Genomic DNA, 19,760 nt, shown 5'->3' with positions numbered 1-19,760 from the left:
CGTTAAGTTTGCCAAACACATCAGTTAGTCCTCACCTTAAAAGCCTTTTTTCTCTGGTAACATTTCAACTGAAACATACTCAGGGCTGCCAAGTCTCACGCATTGACCGTGAGACTCCTGCAATTGACACTTTTCAAACCCCCTCACGCCACACGTCCATTTTCTCATGCAGTGAAAACCAAATTCATAACTGATTAAGTCGCAGCATGAAAAGAGGACGCTGACAGCGCACGGACAGAGAAGACAGAGCAGCACCATGCAGCAGCGATTTATTCAGACCATCAGGGGGAAAGTGAGAAATATACACAAATCTATTTTATTTTAATTTATTCACATGCATGCTGCTCAGAGTAATCTCAGTCAGTGGCTCTTTGGGCAGAAGCACAGCGTCTCTCCCTCTCCTCTCGATCCGTGTGCACGCAGTCAGGAGTGAGAGTGAGTTACTATGGTTACCTGGGACGCTCTGTGTCTCTGTCGCTTTGAAACTTCCTTGCAATTCCCAATAATAGGTTTTTAGGTTATTTGTGAGGCCATTTCATTCATCCAAATTGTTTGGATGAATGAAATGTTGCAATTGGTAGAGTTTGAAGATGGCCTTGTGAATATTAAGAATAGCGGCCCTCAGGTTTAATATTGTTGAACTAGATTTAATTATCCAAATCATATTGTGATGTGTTGTAAGGCTATTTCATTTATATTAATTGTTTTCCCTTGTTTGACCTTGAAGATGGCCTGGTAGCCTGCAACCTGCTACCATTTTAGGCTACATAATGTTTTTGTAATTTAATTTGAAATATTAAATAGCGATTCTTATAATAATTTCCTGTCCTGATCCACCCAATTATAAACTGCTCTTGATGTATCTTGGTTTTCATAGCACTTTAAGTATAACTAATCTAGACTAGTGCAGGCGGCTGTTTCTTGACCTAATCCAAGAGATTAGGTAGTGTAGAAATGAAGGAAATTTGTTTTAAATTACAATTTTTTTTTCTGGAGGAAGACCCCCAGACTCCCCCACCAATTAAGTATCTTTCCAAGTTTGCTCCCCCGTTTTAAAACATAACCAGGTGCCCGTGGTGAGGAGCATAGATCTTTCTTATCCTATGTTTTGAAGAAAAAATATGTGTAATATTTGGAGTGCCCTCCCCCCCCCAAAATCTCCAAGCTGAAGTCAAAACTCGGCAGCCCTTAACATACTGTTTGAAAATATGAAGAATGAAGCATAAAATAACTTCTCTTCCCTTGCTTCCAAGCTAAGCAGACAAACAGGGTTGTGTTTGTTTAACATTTCAAATGGCTATGATACTAAGAAGTGACATTACCAATATAATACTTATAAGTTTAATCCAATTGTTACAAGCTGTATCAAGTTAGTCCACTTTTCTCAATCTCACTCTCTCAGCCTTCTGCACAGAAACCCAAACTGTACTCTGTTACCTTTCTTTCCATGGCCTATTGGCATCATACACTCCATGTTATTTTCCATCCTTCAAATCACTGAGGAGCATAATATCCACCAGCGTCAACTCAGCTGAAGGTCCTTTGACCTACCAGCACCCTCTCAGCAATGTACCAGTTCCCCTCCCTGCCCCCCTTTATCCTTGCTGTTCGCCTTGAACCGTGATCCTGAAAAGACATGACATTGACAGACACATAAACCAACGGCTTTCTATAGCTCTCCCTCCCATGCCCTCAAGTAGCGCACTAGCAGAGCTACAGTTCCTCTCCAATAATGGAACAGAATCTCACACTTCTCTCTCCAGCTTCTTGATCATCAGTTGAAACCATCTTACATCCGCCCTCCCTGGTGTTTAGATCTCTCACGTTTGATTAAATTGCTCCCTCTTTTTTTTCCTCTCTTGAGTGGCAGCCAATATCGTAAAAAAAAGTGCCTGGAGCCATAAAAGTTTGCTGAGCTAAAACCCTGCCTATCTTTAATATAACTAATAGCTGTGCATTATTTAAATGAATAAAATTCAACTGGTGCTAGCGTGGGGTGTGGCAAGAAAAAGATTTCAAATGTAACCAGCTGAGGATCATTTAGTGAGAATGACGAGTGTGGAGCAGCACAGTTTATTAGACAGTCCTAATGAAGCAAGGAAATGGAATAAGCTGATTGCTTTTTAGTAGATGCACAGAAACAGGGTTTGGTCCTGTTTACTCTTATATACTGCAGGACAAACTTCTTAATGTTGAGAGTGCGTTACATTTCTATCTCAGGGTGTGAACTGAGATTTCTCCTTTCGCCTTTGTGAAGGAGGATCCTACTCTCTGCACTTCCTTTGTTGAGTTATTTCCTCAGCCTTGCTTCTGCCTTGCCTCATGATGGTGTGAATCACTTCTGCAAACTGGGGCTTGGAGCCTTCTCTTGTTTGTCCAGGGAAAATATAATTACTTTGATTTCAAAAGGGGGGGAAGAGGGAGGCAGCCTTTTGTTGTTGAACACTTTCAAGTGGAATGATAAACGGCGAGATTAGATGCTAAATGCTGTGTAGTTGTGCACTCCACATTGCCTTCTCATCAGTTTGTCTAAAGACCACAAAAGGCTTATGAGGGAGTTTGTTCTTGGTGCATTATCATTTAATGGCATTTACTGCTATAATACTAAGAGTTACCTCTTCTTACATTACATCACATTGAAGCTCTCCTCTAAAAATTTACCCATTAAAAATCCATGTATTTCCACTGAAATGGTCTTTAGGGTGCCGGTGGGCTCTTATCACGAGTCGGAAATTTAAAACGCAGGCTTCTGCCAGTGAATCAGAAATAAGCTTGGCAATTCAGTCAACACAGTCTGGCACAGCATGAAGGAAGACACCCCATAATGAGTTCTCAGAGGCGGAGTCCCTACCTACAGCAGAGTCTAATATTCCTCCTGTGGATTTGTTGACACTCCTCAAAGCAACTTAAATCGAAGGGCCGTGATTTATGCAAGACTGTCAGGTCAGATTGACTCAGCCTCCGCTCTCGTGTCATTAGAAAGTACAGCACTTCAGTGAGTCATGCCCGCCACTGTGGTTCAGCTTTGACAGAGAAGAGAGAAGGATAACGCAGCACAAGTGACACTTCCAACTGTCTGTAGAACATCACACGGCCTTAACAGTGCACTGGGTTCTTCTAGGGAAGAAAGAGACTCCGTCAGGATAGCCTAGAGGGAGCTGTTTCAAACTGGATATAACCATGGCAAGGCGGATAGCGTGGAGTCCTTGATGTGTCCACTGAGTGCCGTGATAAGAACATGGATATGAAGAGCCACATGTGTTAGATTTCATAACAGCTGTGCCATGAATGCTATATAGTTGTAAATATGGTTTGAAAGGAGCCTTGGGATCTTTAGACAGTAAACTATTGTCTGTGGACACAGTATTTGTCAGAAATAGAATTTTTTTTTTAATTAAACTTCTTGATGCTAATAAGAAAGAAGTCATGTTTTCACCGCAGGAACTTTCCCCAAGAACCTTTTGAGGAACTTAGTTCCTCTACCTGTATTTCCACCGGAGGGATCAGGGTCTAAATAAGTCCTAGGGAGATTGTTTTATCCCCCAAAAAGTCTCTGCTCTGGGAGTAGTACTTTCCAAAAGTACAAGAACTTTGGGGGCGGGGTTTGCAGGGATGACTGTCACTTATTGGTCAAGCACGTGTGGCTGCTTCAACTTGTGTGCACCGCTTCATTCATAAAACAAGGAAGTGTACTAGTATTGATTTGGGACGAGGGGAGGACATTTCTTTTCATTAGTTAATGTTAAAACTAAAGTAGGGCTTTGTTGTCGGCTTCCTGACTCATTTTAAAAAAGAGAGAGAGAGATAGCGCAAGTGAGCTGAAGGCATGAGTGAGCGAGCAAGCAAGAGAGAGAGCAGTGATGGTCGAGAGAGCTAGAGAGTGAATGAAGAGAGGGAGTGGCGGTAGCGAGAACAAAGCCGGTGAATGAGAGAAATAACATGTTTTCTGATTGTTTCATGGTAGTTACTTTCTAAAGCACAAATAACCATCAAACACTCAACATATGATTTACTGTGGAGACAGACTATATTTCAGTTTAATTTCCTCTGCATTTCTTCTTTTCATTCATTTACATCCAACTCATGCAACAGTAAATACAAAGAACAACAAGACAAACCTGTGTTGTTTTTTTCCTCATGTGTAAATACTGCGTTTCAAATGCCGCAGTCATTTTTTAATTCCACATGAGTTTAATTTGTGTGATCTACCTGGTTCCTCAGATGGGTCGGAAACACAAACATGACTGCACAACAGGGACTTTTTAGTTCCAAGTTTAGTTCCTGAGATTAGTTCCTCTGGTTCCAAAACTAACCGGCACTTTTGGTCGAAACAGGGCTTTAGTAGCATCTGCCATGTTGGTTTTACTAGATATGAGAACAAATGATTAAAAGAAGAAATTAGCTTTCAATATTAATATAACTTAAATCAGTCATTCACTGTGGCCATCATTAATCTGAAGGCCTTTTGCTATCAGAAATTGATGTGCTGCCAGAAAGATAAAACAGGCTATACGGCTAGCAACAGACAAATGCATGCATGTACACAAATGAAATTAAAACCTTGATTGCCCTGGTTTATCGAGGGGACTGAAAGGCAGAAGGCCTGGTTAGCCATAATTGGGATGTTGTTAAAATAAGTGGTTGTGCTGCAGTGGCTGCTTATGCAGGTCCATGCCTTAGAGCACGAGCACTTTGTCACACCCAGTAGCTTTCAAATTATGATAGATGTGGCACAGACACTGTTGTTAAATTAAAGCATGAAATTTAGCATTACTCTTAATGAGCTGCTCATGCAATTAATTAACTTCAGAAGGTCACGTTTGGTCAATTATCAATAACAGAAGGGGCAGAAAGACAGCATTCACCTGCTTAAAGGAACATGTAGCATTGTTAAAACGAAGGATATAGTCAGTTTTAGTTGCAGCAAGTCTGTTTTAAATGCTCCTGCTGTATTTGCAGTGAGTTGAAATGGCCAGCTGATGCACATATTTTCTGAGTAAGTCTGAGTAAGACTTGCCATTTAAAAGAACATTATTTTATATAATGATAAGAAATAGCTTTATAAATGGAAAATAGGGAAACTAGTTTAAATGCTGTATGAGTCTTTAAAACTTAAAAAAAAGAGCCAAACGTTTAAACTATCACACCTGTTTTACCTGTCAATGTTCCTAAAGGAGGGTAAATAAAAGAGGAAAACCTTTTTAAAAGAGTACTCCAGATATTTAGTATTGGTCTTTCATAAAGTTTTGGGACTCGCAAGGCAGAGATTAAAGAAAAAAAAAGGAATGGTCAAAATCGAGGCAGCACAGGCTGAATTATGCTGACTTTAGTATGGGTTCAGTTCCAAAAACTGTGGACCCTACATTACCTATAATGCAACTAATATAATCTTTTAATTAGTCCCTCTCTGCCTCGTAAATGCCCATATATCCACACGCCCCAGTTTGTTGTTGAGCTTGTTCTCCAAACTCAAGCCCCTTCTGTGTGTTTGCATCTTTTAAGTGTCCATTTAATTTCACTTGTTAAAGTGATGCAGCAGCTGGTGTGAGGTTGTTAGTGAAACTTAATGCACTATATTTGCATGCCCTTTATTAAGTTTGGAGAAGACTTGGTCCTCCTAATATTTCCTAGAAGCCATTTTGAAAAGGACAGTCAGTTTATTTTCCAATTGAATCACTGCCTCACTCACCCATTTGTGATTCAACAAAGCCCCAAGATGCTGGTCCCTTCCTGTAAGCAACTGAAAGCACGTGGAGATTTTGCCGAGCCCGCAGCAGGGGTGGCCATCTGAAATAGCAGGAGTTTTCCGTTGGTCCAATAGACCTGTGGGCTGGCAGTAAATACATGTGTGTCTGGTGGGGTCATGAAATCATCACATCTCATCTTGTCTTTGTCATTCCGCCAACTTTATGGCCAGAGAAATGAGCAGTGAGCAGAGTATCTGTGGGCTGGCTGTGTTGAAACAGTCTGTGTCAACTTTACAGATTTTTTTGGTTGTCACTGCAGGCCAGAATTTCTAATCCGTGGTGCACTAATGTACTGTGGATCATCGTTATTGTTGTCATTATTGTCCTACTTTGTTAGCACTGTACCAGCTGAAGATAAATGTTCAATTCATATATGTAAACTACGTATAGCAAAGTATATAGGTGCTGGGGCTCATTGTGTAAATGTTCATGACTTGGTGTTCATAGAGGAACAGCAGTCATATGTCTGTTATGTATCGTCACACATAGCACAGCGGGCCAGTTAAAGGTCCTTAGGGGGCTCAGCTGTTACAAACCCAAATGCATGACATAATCATGTGTCAATATTGGTTTTGATAACAGCAAGTTTGGTTTTGGTGAGATATAATGTTTATAATATAATGTTCATAATGTTTCTGTTTCTGATTCTTGCTGTTGCACAGCCACGTATATTACCAACACGTTCTCATCCCAACTGGTCACATACGGAAGTGCTTGGTCAGGACCCCTTGGCATCACTTGTTAACACACTGGGTGCCCTTTAGCGTCATTTTCAACATGCAGTATTGCAACATTTCCTGTATCTCTTGTGCCTGGAAACATGACACTTACTCACTTGGAAACGGGAAGCGACAGCAGTCTCCTACAGCTGAGTCCACTTTTTGCCATCTATCTATCTAGCCATCAACCCAACCCACCTCCTCCTAATAAGGAAATTTATCACCTTATATAAACATCATCAGTATCATGGTGTCTATTTCAGACGCTGTGGGAGTTCTCTAGAAGTCTACCGGACTATTTGATGCACTGTGAATGAGAATGAACTGATATTACAGCCCAGTCAGAGAGTACTGTACATAACCCTCCAAAACACCAAATCTAGCCACCAAAACATGAGGTGCAATTATGTTTCATTTTCTCTGCATGGGGCAAACCATGAACCATGATTAACACTGAATAGTAGAGCCTAGTGGAGTGTTATATGTGCCTGGGTCAGCCTGCCTGAGTGATCAGTGGCCTGAGCAAGTCTCTCAACATTTAGGCAATTTGTTTCTGGGTGGTAAACTAGAGGACTTGTCTGAAAACTACTCAGCATTGTGTTTTTTCTGGGTTTTAGACAGGTAATAAAAATATCCTCATGAATCCAGTATCAAGTACTGGACTGTCACCATGGTTGTGGCTTGGGTGGGTCAGTGTGTTAAATAATGTAATTGTCAAAAACATATGCCCTCTTTCCTTTAATTTGGAGAGCTATCCCTGATAGGTTGCATGGATTGAGGTGGGTGAAATAAAAATCCATTAGGTTTACAGATCAAACACTCTCTATACTAATGTTAACAATGATAGTATTACACTTATTACAACGTTATATGCAATGACAAATATCAAAAGGTGATCAGTATAAGTAAAAATCAATAAAATCCAAATGAGAGATAACAAAGTGTCTTCTTGTATAAGAATTAGATTCACAGTCTTAAACGGTGTTTATCAGTGTTTATAGAATATTTCTATTCCTGCTGCGCCTCTTACGGTTCGTGCTGTGACAACCTGAACCTCCTAGTGAGATCAACAGAGGTTATCTTATTTAATCAAATGTAATATAATCTAATTCAGCAACTGTGATAACTTTAGTACACGTTTTTCTTTTAGTTAGATGCATTATTGTGAGTAGTTATCTAATCCACTATAGTGCAGCTTGTTTAAACAATGGCTGCCTCTCGCCAGTTCCACAACATTAAAGTGTGACTTTTTACATTAATTATGTGCTAATGCAATGTATGACATGAATTTCAACCTGCAAACCACATATAAACAGTTTTGAGTCAAAGGTTTCAGTTTCTGCAAAGTGGCATTCACAGATGTTGTATCTACAGTCCAGCTAAAGTAGACTTGCCTGGTCTGGATTTAAACAATTACATGATATTTAATATTTTCTATGATAATATATACAGTACAAACACAGTATAATTACACAAACACATTAATCCCAGCTGCAAAAAGAGCCACCTTCTTCTGCACCCTGTTAGACATTCACATCTGTATTTACTGTAAGTTTGTGGTTGCATCAACGTAGCTGTGATGGTTCTGATCTACTAACCCATTACCTCGAGCATCTTCTGCACAGAAATGGGGTTGAGACTTTTAGTGCGTTTGACCCATTTAACGTCATAATATATTTTGAGGAGTGCCGATGGTATGTTGTAAATTGGAGCAAATTACTGAAATGGATCACTCCCAGTGATTTACTGTACTACACCAAAACACCTATAATTTAGTGGTATTTAATAGCCAGGGAAAGCATGTTTTAACTTAAGAAAGACATATCTGCTGTGTTGTTCAAATGTTCAACATGGAGAGACATTTTTTTGGCCAAGTGATTCATTTATTAATTGAGAAAATAGTCGTCAGATTAATCGATAATGAAAATAATTGTAAATTGCAGCTATATAGCTATAGTCCACACAAGAATGTTAGTATATGAATGTCTCCATATAAAGTATGACATGTATATATATAAAGCATCACATGGTCTTCATTGTCATGTGGAATTTGCTCACTTGTCACAAAGATGGTTCAGTTGTCACATTTTGATAAGTGAGCAAACTCAATCCACTGAAGACGACTGTAAGATGCAGTCAAACTCTCCTGGAGAGGCTCATAAGTGGACCTTGAGTTAAGATTATTTTGTCAAACTACTGTTTCCATCTTGAGAATAAACCTTCACACTCATCTCCACATATAGTTAAGAGGTGATGTGTACTTGGCAGCCTCATTGTTAAGTTACACACATGGCCACCTGTCAAAAGTATCGCCATGGCATTACGATTTCTTTTAACTTGAGCTGGCCCAAACCTTAAAAAACAGCCCCAGACCAAAAGTATGCAAGAGTGTGTGGAGAGGGATGTCCACATACTTCTGGCCAGCTCCTGTAGAAAAATGATCCCAATCAGTACCATACATTTAAATTGTAAAATAACTTATTCAGTATTTAGCTAATACTACTAGGAGAGAAAAAGTGGAATTGATATATCGCCATTATATTCTACCTCTTGTTTCTTGGTCTTAATACATCATGTGAGTGGCGAAAGCTGCGCTTAAAGTCTGTGTAAAGGAAAATCAGAGATTTCTTTTTAAACCCATTATACATGTTACAAAAATAATTGCTGAAAACATGTGAAAAGACTATGTAAAACTATGTCGTACTCAATTATTAGACCTTTAAACTGCTTTTCACCATTTCTGTGTTGGGGATTTTTTGGGCAGGCCTTACCTTATTTTTGAAATATCATCCATATTGCTTGTCTTACACCTACAAACAAGTCATATTTTAATTTAATTTAAATTTAAATTGAATTATTTAAGGGAGTTCATGAGCATTGTGAAGTTCAGAGGCTGTGCAGTTGGTTTCAGCTCCTTCAGCGGAGACACCCCCAGAACTCAGAATACTGCTTGTTTTTCCATGATTTTGAAACCTAATTTTATATACTTAGTGATTTTTTTAATTAGTCAAATTTGGCTTGGTGGTTAATAACACATTTTTCTGTGGTGTGAAAAACTCAGAACACATATTTATTATTGCTTTACACAGACTTTAAAGTATTGCGCCCTGTTCAGTGCGCCTCTTGTGAAAAGGGCAACTTCTAAAGTGAGCTTGAGTGTTGTGAGAACAGATGTTTCACAGTCACTCTCCGAGTCTTAAAGCCTCTGAATGTTGGCTCAGTTCTTATTCACTTTTAATGTGGGAACTCTAATTATCACCTTAAATGTTAAAGTAGATTCCTAACACATTTTAGTGTTAAGAGACGTTTTTTTTACACCTTTGTGGAGAAAAAGTGTAAAATACTATTTAGAGCCAACTTGCTCTACACCTACGTGGGATCCTGTACATTCGATTATATAATGTACTGTATAATATGCGAAAGGTCTCTTTAGGCATGTCAAAGAATAAGACCACTGATTATTTTCTGTCTGGTACCTCACAGTACAGTTTGCCTGAAAAGCTGATGTTTGTAGTCTCAGCTACTACTCATAACTGTTAAATGTACAATTTAATAGAAAAACAGCATTATTTAAAAAAAAGAAGAAGAAAGAAATAGCAGTGGGAGTGTTGAGTTCCTGAGTGTTTTTTGTTTGACTTTTGATTTTAATTTCTTTATTTTTGAAGGTCTTGTGCTGCTCCTTGACTAAAATCATTTAAATGAATGTACATGAAAATACATGCAACTATAATTTTACAGTGTAGTTGCATCAAAATGTAATTATATAACAGACTTATAAGACATTTGCAAACAAAGGTTATACTTGTAAATTGCATTTTAATACCTTTAAAGCCTCATAATTCTATATTCAATTCCTTTTTTTCAGACTTTTGAAAAACCCATAGAAACCAGTTGTTGTCCCTTAGTGCCTATCATATCTTCCACATGCCTCAACCTTCACCTATTTTGAGAAGAAAATAGCAGCAATAATAACGTAACATCTTGAGAGATGGCAGGGAGAATGCAGCTTTAAATGATCTGCCAGAGGCTATTTGCCTCATTGCCCTTAGTGATGGCTCTAAAAACTAAATTGGCTTCAAGTTTAGCTTGTTTTGTTTCCCATTTCTCGCATATAAATTGAGGCATCTTTTGAGGGAGAGAGGCTCTTTCGCTCTGTAGTATTATTATTATTATTTTTTCCTGGGTAATTTATGTGGGAAAGAGGTCTCTGCTGTGCATTCACCTTCCCTCTTCATGTTGTTTCACAGAAGCGAAGCATAATAAGATAAAAATATATATATATAAAAATTTATATGTTATGCATTGACTCTCAGCTCTGCACAGTGAATTCCAAGGCCGAAATATGATAAGCTGTCAGGAAAGTGAATTTCAATCAGACTCATGGTAAAAACATTGTACACCATTTTATTCAGACTTGCATTTGTGGTTCGCCATGTGGAAAATGAAGGTAAACTGAAAAATGGCCTACTTTGACCATGTCTTCTTTTAAACTGGCTCTAGATGGATGGACTGGCATTGGGTCTTTGAGCTGCCAGCAAACTCTCAACTCAATTACCAAGTGAAAGGAATTGTACTGACCCAATCTCAAAATGATCACGATGCTCTATTTAAACTGATTTGAGTGCTGGAAATGGAATTTTTAAATAGTTCCCCTAATATTAGCTACACTGTTGGAATTTAATTCCACAATTGCACTTGAGGTCTGATGAGCTGACCATTCGAATTGTAGGAGCATCAAAAGTAAAGCTCCCATCATCGCTGCACTTTCATACTTTTACTTTAAGAAAGAAATCGAAAAAAACACAGCAGAACTTTTTCCACCACTAAGACATAAATCAAAGTGCCTCGCTCTCACCTTCATTTTATACAGTAGGTGCGCTTATATTAGATGCACTCCTGGAAAAACTGTGGTTAGACAAGGCAATTGTTCCTAAAAGAAGAATAGGCTTCTTCTTATTGCATAATGAAAGTATAGTAGGTACAGTTATAACAATGCAGATTATGAGTATAAATGTGTGTCAGAAATGGTGATCATCTGGCCATGAATTAGAAATTCAAATCGTATACAGTATGTGCATAGTAAGGTGGATTTAAAATGCCTACATATCAGTTTTGTGCTTTACAGTATGTACTAAACTTCTTGATTTGTATTTTATTTGTTATTCAAACAAAGCAGTATATTGCTGTCGTGAACAAGTGATGATTTCTTATCTTTCATTTTTCTATCTAAACAAAACTTTCTCCCTATGTTGATATAAAGGGCTCATTCTAACGTAACGAAAACACAACAATTCTTATTTTCAGGTGATTATACACTAATTAAAACATACTTATGAATATTATATTCCATTTCTGCCAATAGTTCCCCCTAAATCTTACACACTGGTCCTTTAATACTGATTCATCCATGTATATGCTCAAAAAACCACATACAGTATATTCCAAGCACACAGACATAAATACTCTTCTAATTCATTGAAGTCATATTGATTCACTGTAAAATCAAATCAAATCATTGCTTTCTGAACTAGTGAAACAGCAGCAGGATAAGAGAGGAAACAGCCACAAACAAGCAGAATAAAATATGTTGTGGCATGACTAGCTCTGCATTTTTGTAAGTTAGACTCAAACAGACCAAAACCCACCTCATCAGCAGCATCCGAGTCGAGGGAATGCCCTTTTCCAGGTGTGTTAAAAAAAGAGATTCACTGTGCTCAATGCGGGTTTTTTACTGTAAGGACTATAAAAACAAAATACTGTAGGTGTTTGTTTTCTATTTGGTTTGTTAGTGTGTGACTATATACTGTAGACAGACCTTGAAAGTCGTCTATAGAATTAGTATTGTCACCAATGCAGCTGTTAACTGCACCAAAGACACTTCAGCGAGGTGCAGACCTGTTGACACAGGAGCTTAAAGCTGGATCTGTTGATTAAAGGGCAGACAGGCCCTAGACAAACCTGCTGCCTTTACAAGCAGGTCAGATGATTGATTATTGATTCTGGTCGGGATGGGGGGTTAGGTGTCCTCACCTAACATAATGTGTGATTCTGTCAAGATAATCAATAATGTGAATGTTATTCTGTATATTCACACTGCATAAATATAAATGTGCCCTGAATTTGACTGGAGATTTAGTTGATTTCACTATAAGTAATATTTGGCAGTGTCATAGTAGTGACAGTTACTCTCTTCTTTACACTCAAGACTTGTGAAACTTCTTACCTGGTAGTAAGGTAATAATTGAGCTAAAAGAATAGGACATGGCAAGATTTCTCCCAAAATGACCAATTATGGATTTTATTGGTTTTACACTCAAATTACACAGGTATTTTTTATATATACAGTACATGTTGCAGCTGAGTAACTTTCAGTTCGTACCGTATGTGTGCAAATATGACTGCCATTACCCTTTTCATTATCAAATACCGTTTGCGTTGCATAAATAAGATGTTAACGCGATTCATTTTTCTATTATTTTTATCACTCATTTTAACGCTTGTGCATTTTGGAGACAATTTGCTGTATTTTAGTCTTTCGAACAATAAATCCCGATTTATTGTCAACTATCAATACTGATATGTTATCTTTACAAGTTTGTTAGAAAAGACAAAATATTATAAATCTTATATCATCATCATGACTGACTGACTGAAAGAAAAAAATAAAGAAAATCTAACTAGAGCATAACCTGTTATGCAATGTTGACACTGTTGTTGGAACACATCCTGTTTACTTACTGTGACCTGCAGTGTCTCAGCTATCAAGATGAACAGTGTTGGTTTCCCTTAAAGTTTGCTTCTAAACAATTAACCACGTCACTTTATATCGCTGAGTCGCCAGATGCAAAGATGCCAGCTGAGTGTACACAGTGTTACCTGTAAACCAATTAGCTAGTGTTGATGTTGCTGTAGTTCGCAGTGTCACCATCGGTGAACTCCACCCACGCCGTCATATACTGAAGCAGTCTAGTGGGAGAAGGGCTTAATTGCTCTCTCTCTCCTTCTCCCTCTTTTGACTGGATCTCAGTGGACTGAGGAATAAATATGCGTATCTTTTTTTCCCCTCCATAGCTTTAGTGAGTACTGGTTGGTGACTGTCAGATCTGTAATTAATGAATTGTTAAAGGGTAATTCCTGTTTATTACAATTTGGGTCATAGTTTTGGTGATCATTCCTTAACTTAGGACTTTTGTTCCATTATCAAACAACAAGCTAAAGGACCAAATGTATACATCTATACATAAATCTGATATATACATTTAAAAAAAGGTGTGCCAGGTTTATTTGGAGGAGGAAACATAAGCCATTGGTAGAATTATTATCCGAACTGCCCGAACGGCAAATCAACTTCCTGGTTCAACTTGTAGCAGTGCGCACACATAGTCTCCTATCCACTGAGGTATTATCACAGACATTTCATGTGTGTTCAGATTTGGTTTTACCACTGAACCATTTCATTTGTCTAAACATTTCAACTTTTTTTGGCCAGAATAGAAAAAGATGTCCAAAACTACAAAAATAAGAGCTAAGTCTTAATAAACCAGAATTATCTTTTAATTTGTGTACAAAACTCTAATAACATCTATTTTAACCTTTCCATTTAGCATTTATAAGCAATATGCAAACACTTCAAAAATGATTTATAATTTATAATGATTTATAATAAACTACAGTGCAGTTGTAAGCAGACATCAGGACATGTTTATACTAATGTGTGTGTCAACAACATTAATGAAGTATTTATTTATTTTTTAACACTTTCACTTTCTGTGATAACTGAGCAAGGTTTATGAAGGCCATTAAAATGTGGCTGAAAGCTCTGGGAGAAATCTTGTTACGGGACCATGAGTTAAGAATTTTTTTTTCAAACTGTTATCTCCAGGTTCAAGAAGTAACTCTCAAGCTCAACATGTCTTAATGAGCTTTGAATACATTTAGAGACAGTTTTAACTCACCTGTGAATAATTTGTATGCTTGTATAAATAGTTATTAAATCTTTTATAGACACCTTGTATCTGCTTACAACTACATAGTAACATAGTAGTGTTATAGAAATAGTAGGCCTTTATATGCTGCTTATAAATACTAAAAAAGACTGATGTTCTTTATAGTTTTTTTCTGGGATGAGATAAATGCTTCCTTATTATACTTTAATTTAATTTTATTAAATTAAAAGCTGCAAAAAATGCAATGTAGATCTCGTTTTTGCTCAAGAATTCTGCAGATTTATGAGTGAACTGAGCCTGCAGTCTGATTCAGTGAAGCTTGAAATACTGCCTGAGGGGCGAAGCAGTTGCATCTAAGATATTTATTTTCTAACTGTGTACCTTCAGGCCCCAGAACACCTACCAAAGATTGACACAGTGGTACCAACCTATTATGGCTGGTGTCAGAGCTGCATTGTCGGATGGTGACAGATCGAACCCGAGGGACGGAGAGAGACGCAGTGTGGAGTTCAGGACCCGAATGGGAGGATCAGTGTTGTCATTTTTGATCTGCTGCTCATCATAATTATTGTCAATTATTCAAGATTTTAATCAGGGGACCAACCGAGTTTCATTTCTTTCTTATCCTTCCTATCCTCCGTCCAGTGTCCCCCTTGATGTACGTCATCATCTGTCATATTTGCAGCCTGTATTAGTGGTGATTCATATGCACGTCTCCACCAGCACACTCTGATTCCCTCCCACTCTCTTGCGCTCACTTTTATTTCTTTTTCTCCCTCTGTCTTCCCCTTTCCTCTGTTTTTGTCTTTGTTCTCCTCGCTGTTTCTTAGCCTTATTTTTCCATCGCTTTCAGTCTCTCCTCCTCAAAGCCTTTGTCACCACCCGTCCATTTCAAGAGATCTTTCCTGCTCGTGTCACATTGTGCTCATTTGCTAAGGATAGCCGGGGACAGTTTGTGTAAATGTGCCTGTTTGACCTTTCTGCTGTGTCCCATTTATGTAACGCAGACGGCAGAATGTGAAGTGTCTGTCTTCGAGACAGACAGCTAATCAACCTGCACCTCCATCCGCATGTGGGGCTCGGCATTTCTAATCTCTCCTTACTTTTTTTTTTTTTTCTTCTACCCAGCGAAACATTTTCTGTGTTGCCTTGCCTGCTTTTGTTTTCTCACAAGCTGCCACATGGAGGCGAGCATCCAAGGTCAGATCGCAGTGCCCCCGCACACAAATAGCCTGGCTTTTTTTTTTTTTTTTTCTTTTTTGTGCAGTGCTGGCGTGTCAGCAAAAGTGGGCAGGGATGGATGGCTTTGCCTTGAGGGTAAAAGAGAGGGTGATAGAGAGGGGGAAGAGAGGTACAGACATACAGGGGTACTCCCTTTTGGGACTCATTTGATTGCTTTTTCACTATGTTACCCCTTTTCCCTTCCCCCCTTCCTCTGCTGCTCACTATACCTCTGTCTATCAGGTGCCATCTGTTTCTGGGCTCAGATGAGGATGTTTGTTGTTGCTGAAACACCTGCTTTACAAACTTAATGAATCTAGTGGCTCATATAAGGAACAATAAAGCCAGTGTTGAGAGGGAGCTTTGATTTATTTATTTTATTATTCATTTATTTAGTATGGCAGGCTACTTGGCACACATCACATTGTTTTATTTGGCGTTACATTGTGTTTTTATGGGTTCTGGCTGAACAAGACTAATTGCTGTATAAGAAAAAAATGTTTTTTATGTTAAAATTTAGAACAAAAGCACCTAGTTTGAATTTCTATTTTAAATGCAGCAGTTATATAAGGTCTTCCATTGGTCCGTAAGGCGTGGGTGTCCTGCTAACATGTTAGAGCTGACTGAGGGTGTTGAGTGTCCTTGATGAGGTCAAGACCAGCTGTGAAGAAACCTTTTACCAATTCTTAGTTCTTCTTGTATCTTGACGGAACAAGACTAAGAGCCCACACGCTAGCAGCTCTGTGAGGCTGCACTTGTGAGGCAAACGCTGACGCAAGCATGGCAACATGCTCACAATGACAAGCTAGCATGTTGATGCCTAACACGTATATTTTTTAGCATGTTCACTACTTTTCTTCCTTTTCTATCAACTGTGTGGGATAAATAAAGTGGTAATGAATTGAACAGTTTAGCCTGTTAGCACGCTAACATTGCTAATTACCACTAAACACAAACAACAAATGAGGCTGATGGGAATGTTTTAGTACCTTAGTTTTGCAGGTATTTGGTCACAAACTGAGGTATTGGACAAATAAAAATGTTGATATGATGATGGTGGTGGATGACAAGTCAGGGGATCAAGAACATAAATATATGTACCAAATTTCCTGCCAATCCACCCAGTAGTTGTCAAGACATTTCTCTTAAAACCACAAATATAGGAAAACTCCAGGGGTCAACAGAGTCATTAAGGGAACATTCTCTGCAAACCATAAATAATGCCAATCCATCTACTAGATGTTGAGATACTTCACCTGCTGGTGGCGCTGCTGCAGGAAAACTCAGGGGATCAGCAAAATCAGTAGGAATCATCCTCAACAAAAGTTCATGGCAATCTATCCTGTAGTTGTGGAAATATTACTGGATATTACTAAGTCTGGACCAAAGTGGCGGGTCAACAGATTGACATTGCCACTAGCATGGCTAAAAAGTAAATAGATTGAGAGTAAAGTAACAGAATACAAATAAAAGATTCTAGCAGGAACCTTGCTGTACGGTGTCAAATTTCTTGGAGGGACAATAGGTTTAGTCATGGTGAGACATTTAATTCTGCTCCAAGCTGTACTGCTTACTCTGCAGTCAGAAAAGATGCTTCTGTTATTTTACCATGCCCGGGTGGGGGAAGGGGCTTCCCTGTCTAAACATACAGTAGACATGAAAGGATAAATGCCTGAATGAAAGTCTCTGAGATGAGAAGCATTTAATACAATCCGCAAACAAGTGCATGAGCAAAGGAACTCGGCAGCCAATCACTTACCTCTCTCCCACTATCCCCCTTTCTCTGATGTTCATCATTTTCTTTTCTTTTATCTTGCTTTTCTCATACAGCTTTTGATCCCACCCCCCCGTACTTCCCGGCCCACGTCTTCTTTTACTGCAGCCATTTTTTTTTTCCCTCCACCCTGCACTTTCTCACTCACTCACTCTATCTCTCCCTCTCGTTGTGGTTGTCTGGGCATCCTCTGCTCTTTTATAACAGTCAGTGTAATGGTTCAAATGTCAAGGAAGAAATCCCGGCTGTCTTTCCCCCTGTCGGTTTCACCATCAAGGTCTTTGATCAGTTTGTTACTGGAGCTAGTGATCATGCCTTCTACTCTCTAGCACTATCCCCAGCAAGTACATTAGTGATGGTCTCTGCTAATTGCTAACTCCTCTAGACACCTCTTTGCCTTGGTAGAAGAGCTGTGGGTGGCGGGGTAGCTGGTAGCTCCTTGTCACTCTTCTATCCCAGTAGGTAGCTATTGAGCCTTTACAGATTCCCACTGTTCAATAATTCAGCTTAGTAAAGTACCAACTTGAATACTTGACTTTTACTGTCTTCACTATACAGTCCCTTAGAGGCTGATATTGATATTTCAGACTTAAAGAATACAATATCAATCAGCTAATATTTGGCTGTATGAAACCTGCATTAATTGATTTTTAGACACTTTTGGGCTGTGGGGAAAAAAAGCTTTAAACACAACACTGACATATTATCACCTTATGAAGTTATGAAGTGAATATTATATGTATTAGCAAACAATTGCATATTTAAACGTCCAGCACACATACAGCAACATTAGCATTCATTTGGAGTCCTGTTTCTGGACATCTGGTGCATGCAAGTCCAATATGCACCCTCCTTTTAGCTCTGAACGATCACCTGAGGGAAATATTTGGCTCTTTAGCAGCTACATGCTCCACTATATGCACCAGCTAGTTTGTAGCTTGGTGCTGGGCAGGTAGCATAGTCCGTTAATTGGAGCTTTTTCTGGCTGCTGCTGCTGCTGGAAACCAAAATGGTAAACTTGCGGGCCATAAAACCAAATCCAGATATGCTAAACACTCTGTATGGTGTAGTCAGGTGATAATTCTCTGTTGGTTTGTCATTACCAGCAACCTCTTTCATATAACACATAATCAATGGATCCATTGTTCATATGAAAATGTTAATTAGCAGCTTTAATATAATATAAATTGATAAGGATCCCTTAAATTTGGTTATTAATTCTGACCACAACAACGCAGCGAATGTGACATTTTACAGCTGAAAAATAAACTTGGCAGTTCTCTGACTTTTCTAAATTACCTTAAACACATCTTTGGCATTTCTTTTCTGTAGTTTCTTGTTATTGTGGGAAATTTCATGAAGGGGCATCAATATCTGCAACATATGCCAAAACTGATGTATCTGTGATATGCAAAAATTGAATGATAATATTTGCCATGCTGATGTATTACGTAATATTTAATCACAGACTGAAAAAATACAAAGAAAAACACAATCCAGCGTGAAAAGAAATGTTGTGAGGAAAAGGAAACTCACCACAGATTTAACCTTTTGTACCAGTTTCCTAATGTGTACATAATTTCTTGCAGGTATACTTATACCCTGTGCCCATTCAATCAAGTCACACAAAAGAGCACTGCAGGAACAGAGGTCTCATTAGGGTAAGTACCTCAATCACCTTCTCTTTTGTCTCCACAGTTAAAATCCTAATAAACAGTGACCAGCAAGGGTATGTCAGGGACAGTGGAAATATACCAACTACAGTGGAGTAAAAAGCAAGGAGTAGGTGGTAACATTTTAACATTTGCAACATTAACATTTTAAGCTTTGCAGCATTGTGTGTGCTGTGACATTTAAAAGAGAGTACACTGACACCTCTAATTTGAAGCCACAAAAAAGGTATTTTAAAAAAGTAAATCAGCTTTAGGAATCCAATGTACCCAATGTGTTAGCAATAAGGCCAGAAAAGCAATTTTTTTTGTATCTATACCAATTAGATAAATTCACATGACAGTATTCTTCATTTCAAGAATGTAACATATACAAATCCCACCAGTGCATTCCTATGAAAGCTCTTTAATCATTGTTACAGTGCTCATATGAAGTTACACTAAGACCAATATTTGCGCTATTGATTTTTTTTATTGTTATACAATCTCTGTTAGGCTCCATATGACCTTTAATCAATCGCTAACAGATCTCTATTATAGTTTTAATACCTTTTGATCAATGACAAACAGGGGGCGAGTTTCATATACTGCTGGGGTTGTATTTCCTCAGCCTCCAAGGGTTTCAATTTCATCTAAAGGATTACGCTCTGGCCTTTTACCGTCCCTGTGGGATTGGCTGTGTC

The 19,760-nt window shown here is 38.5% G+C and overlaps 1 protein-coding gene across 1 annotated transcript in view; it reads left to right on the top strand.

Annotated features, from left to right (window-relative positions):
* Positions 1-19,760, top strand: part of LOC121889503 (glucosidase 2 subunit beta-like) — a 138,675-nt gene that overhangs the window by 99,764 nt on the left and 19,151 nt on the right. The window contains exon 13 of the mRNA XM_042401500.1: positions 18,997-19,068. Coding sequence (XP_042257434.1) covers positions 18,997-19,068 — 72 coding nt within the window. The remainder of the gene's footprint in view (positions 1-18,996; positions 19,069-19,760) is intronic.

The sequence above is a fragment of the Thunnus maccoyii genome, chromosome 22 (genome assembly GCF_910596095.1).
Source record: "Thunnus maccoyii chromosome 22, fThuMac1.1, whole genome shotgun sequence".
In the NCBI taxonomy this organism is placed as follows: domain Eukaryota; kingdom Metazoa; phylum Chordata; class Actinopteri; order Scombriformes; family Scombridae; genus Thunnus; species Thunnus maccoyii.
Note: the sequence above shows the minus strand (reverse complement) of the source record. Positions and strands in the feature narration are given on the sequence as shown.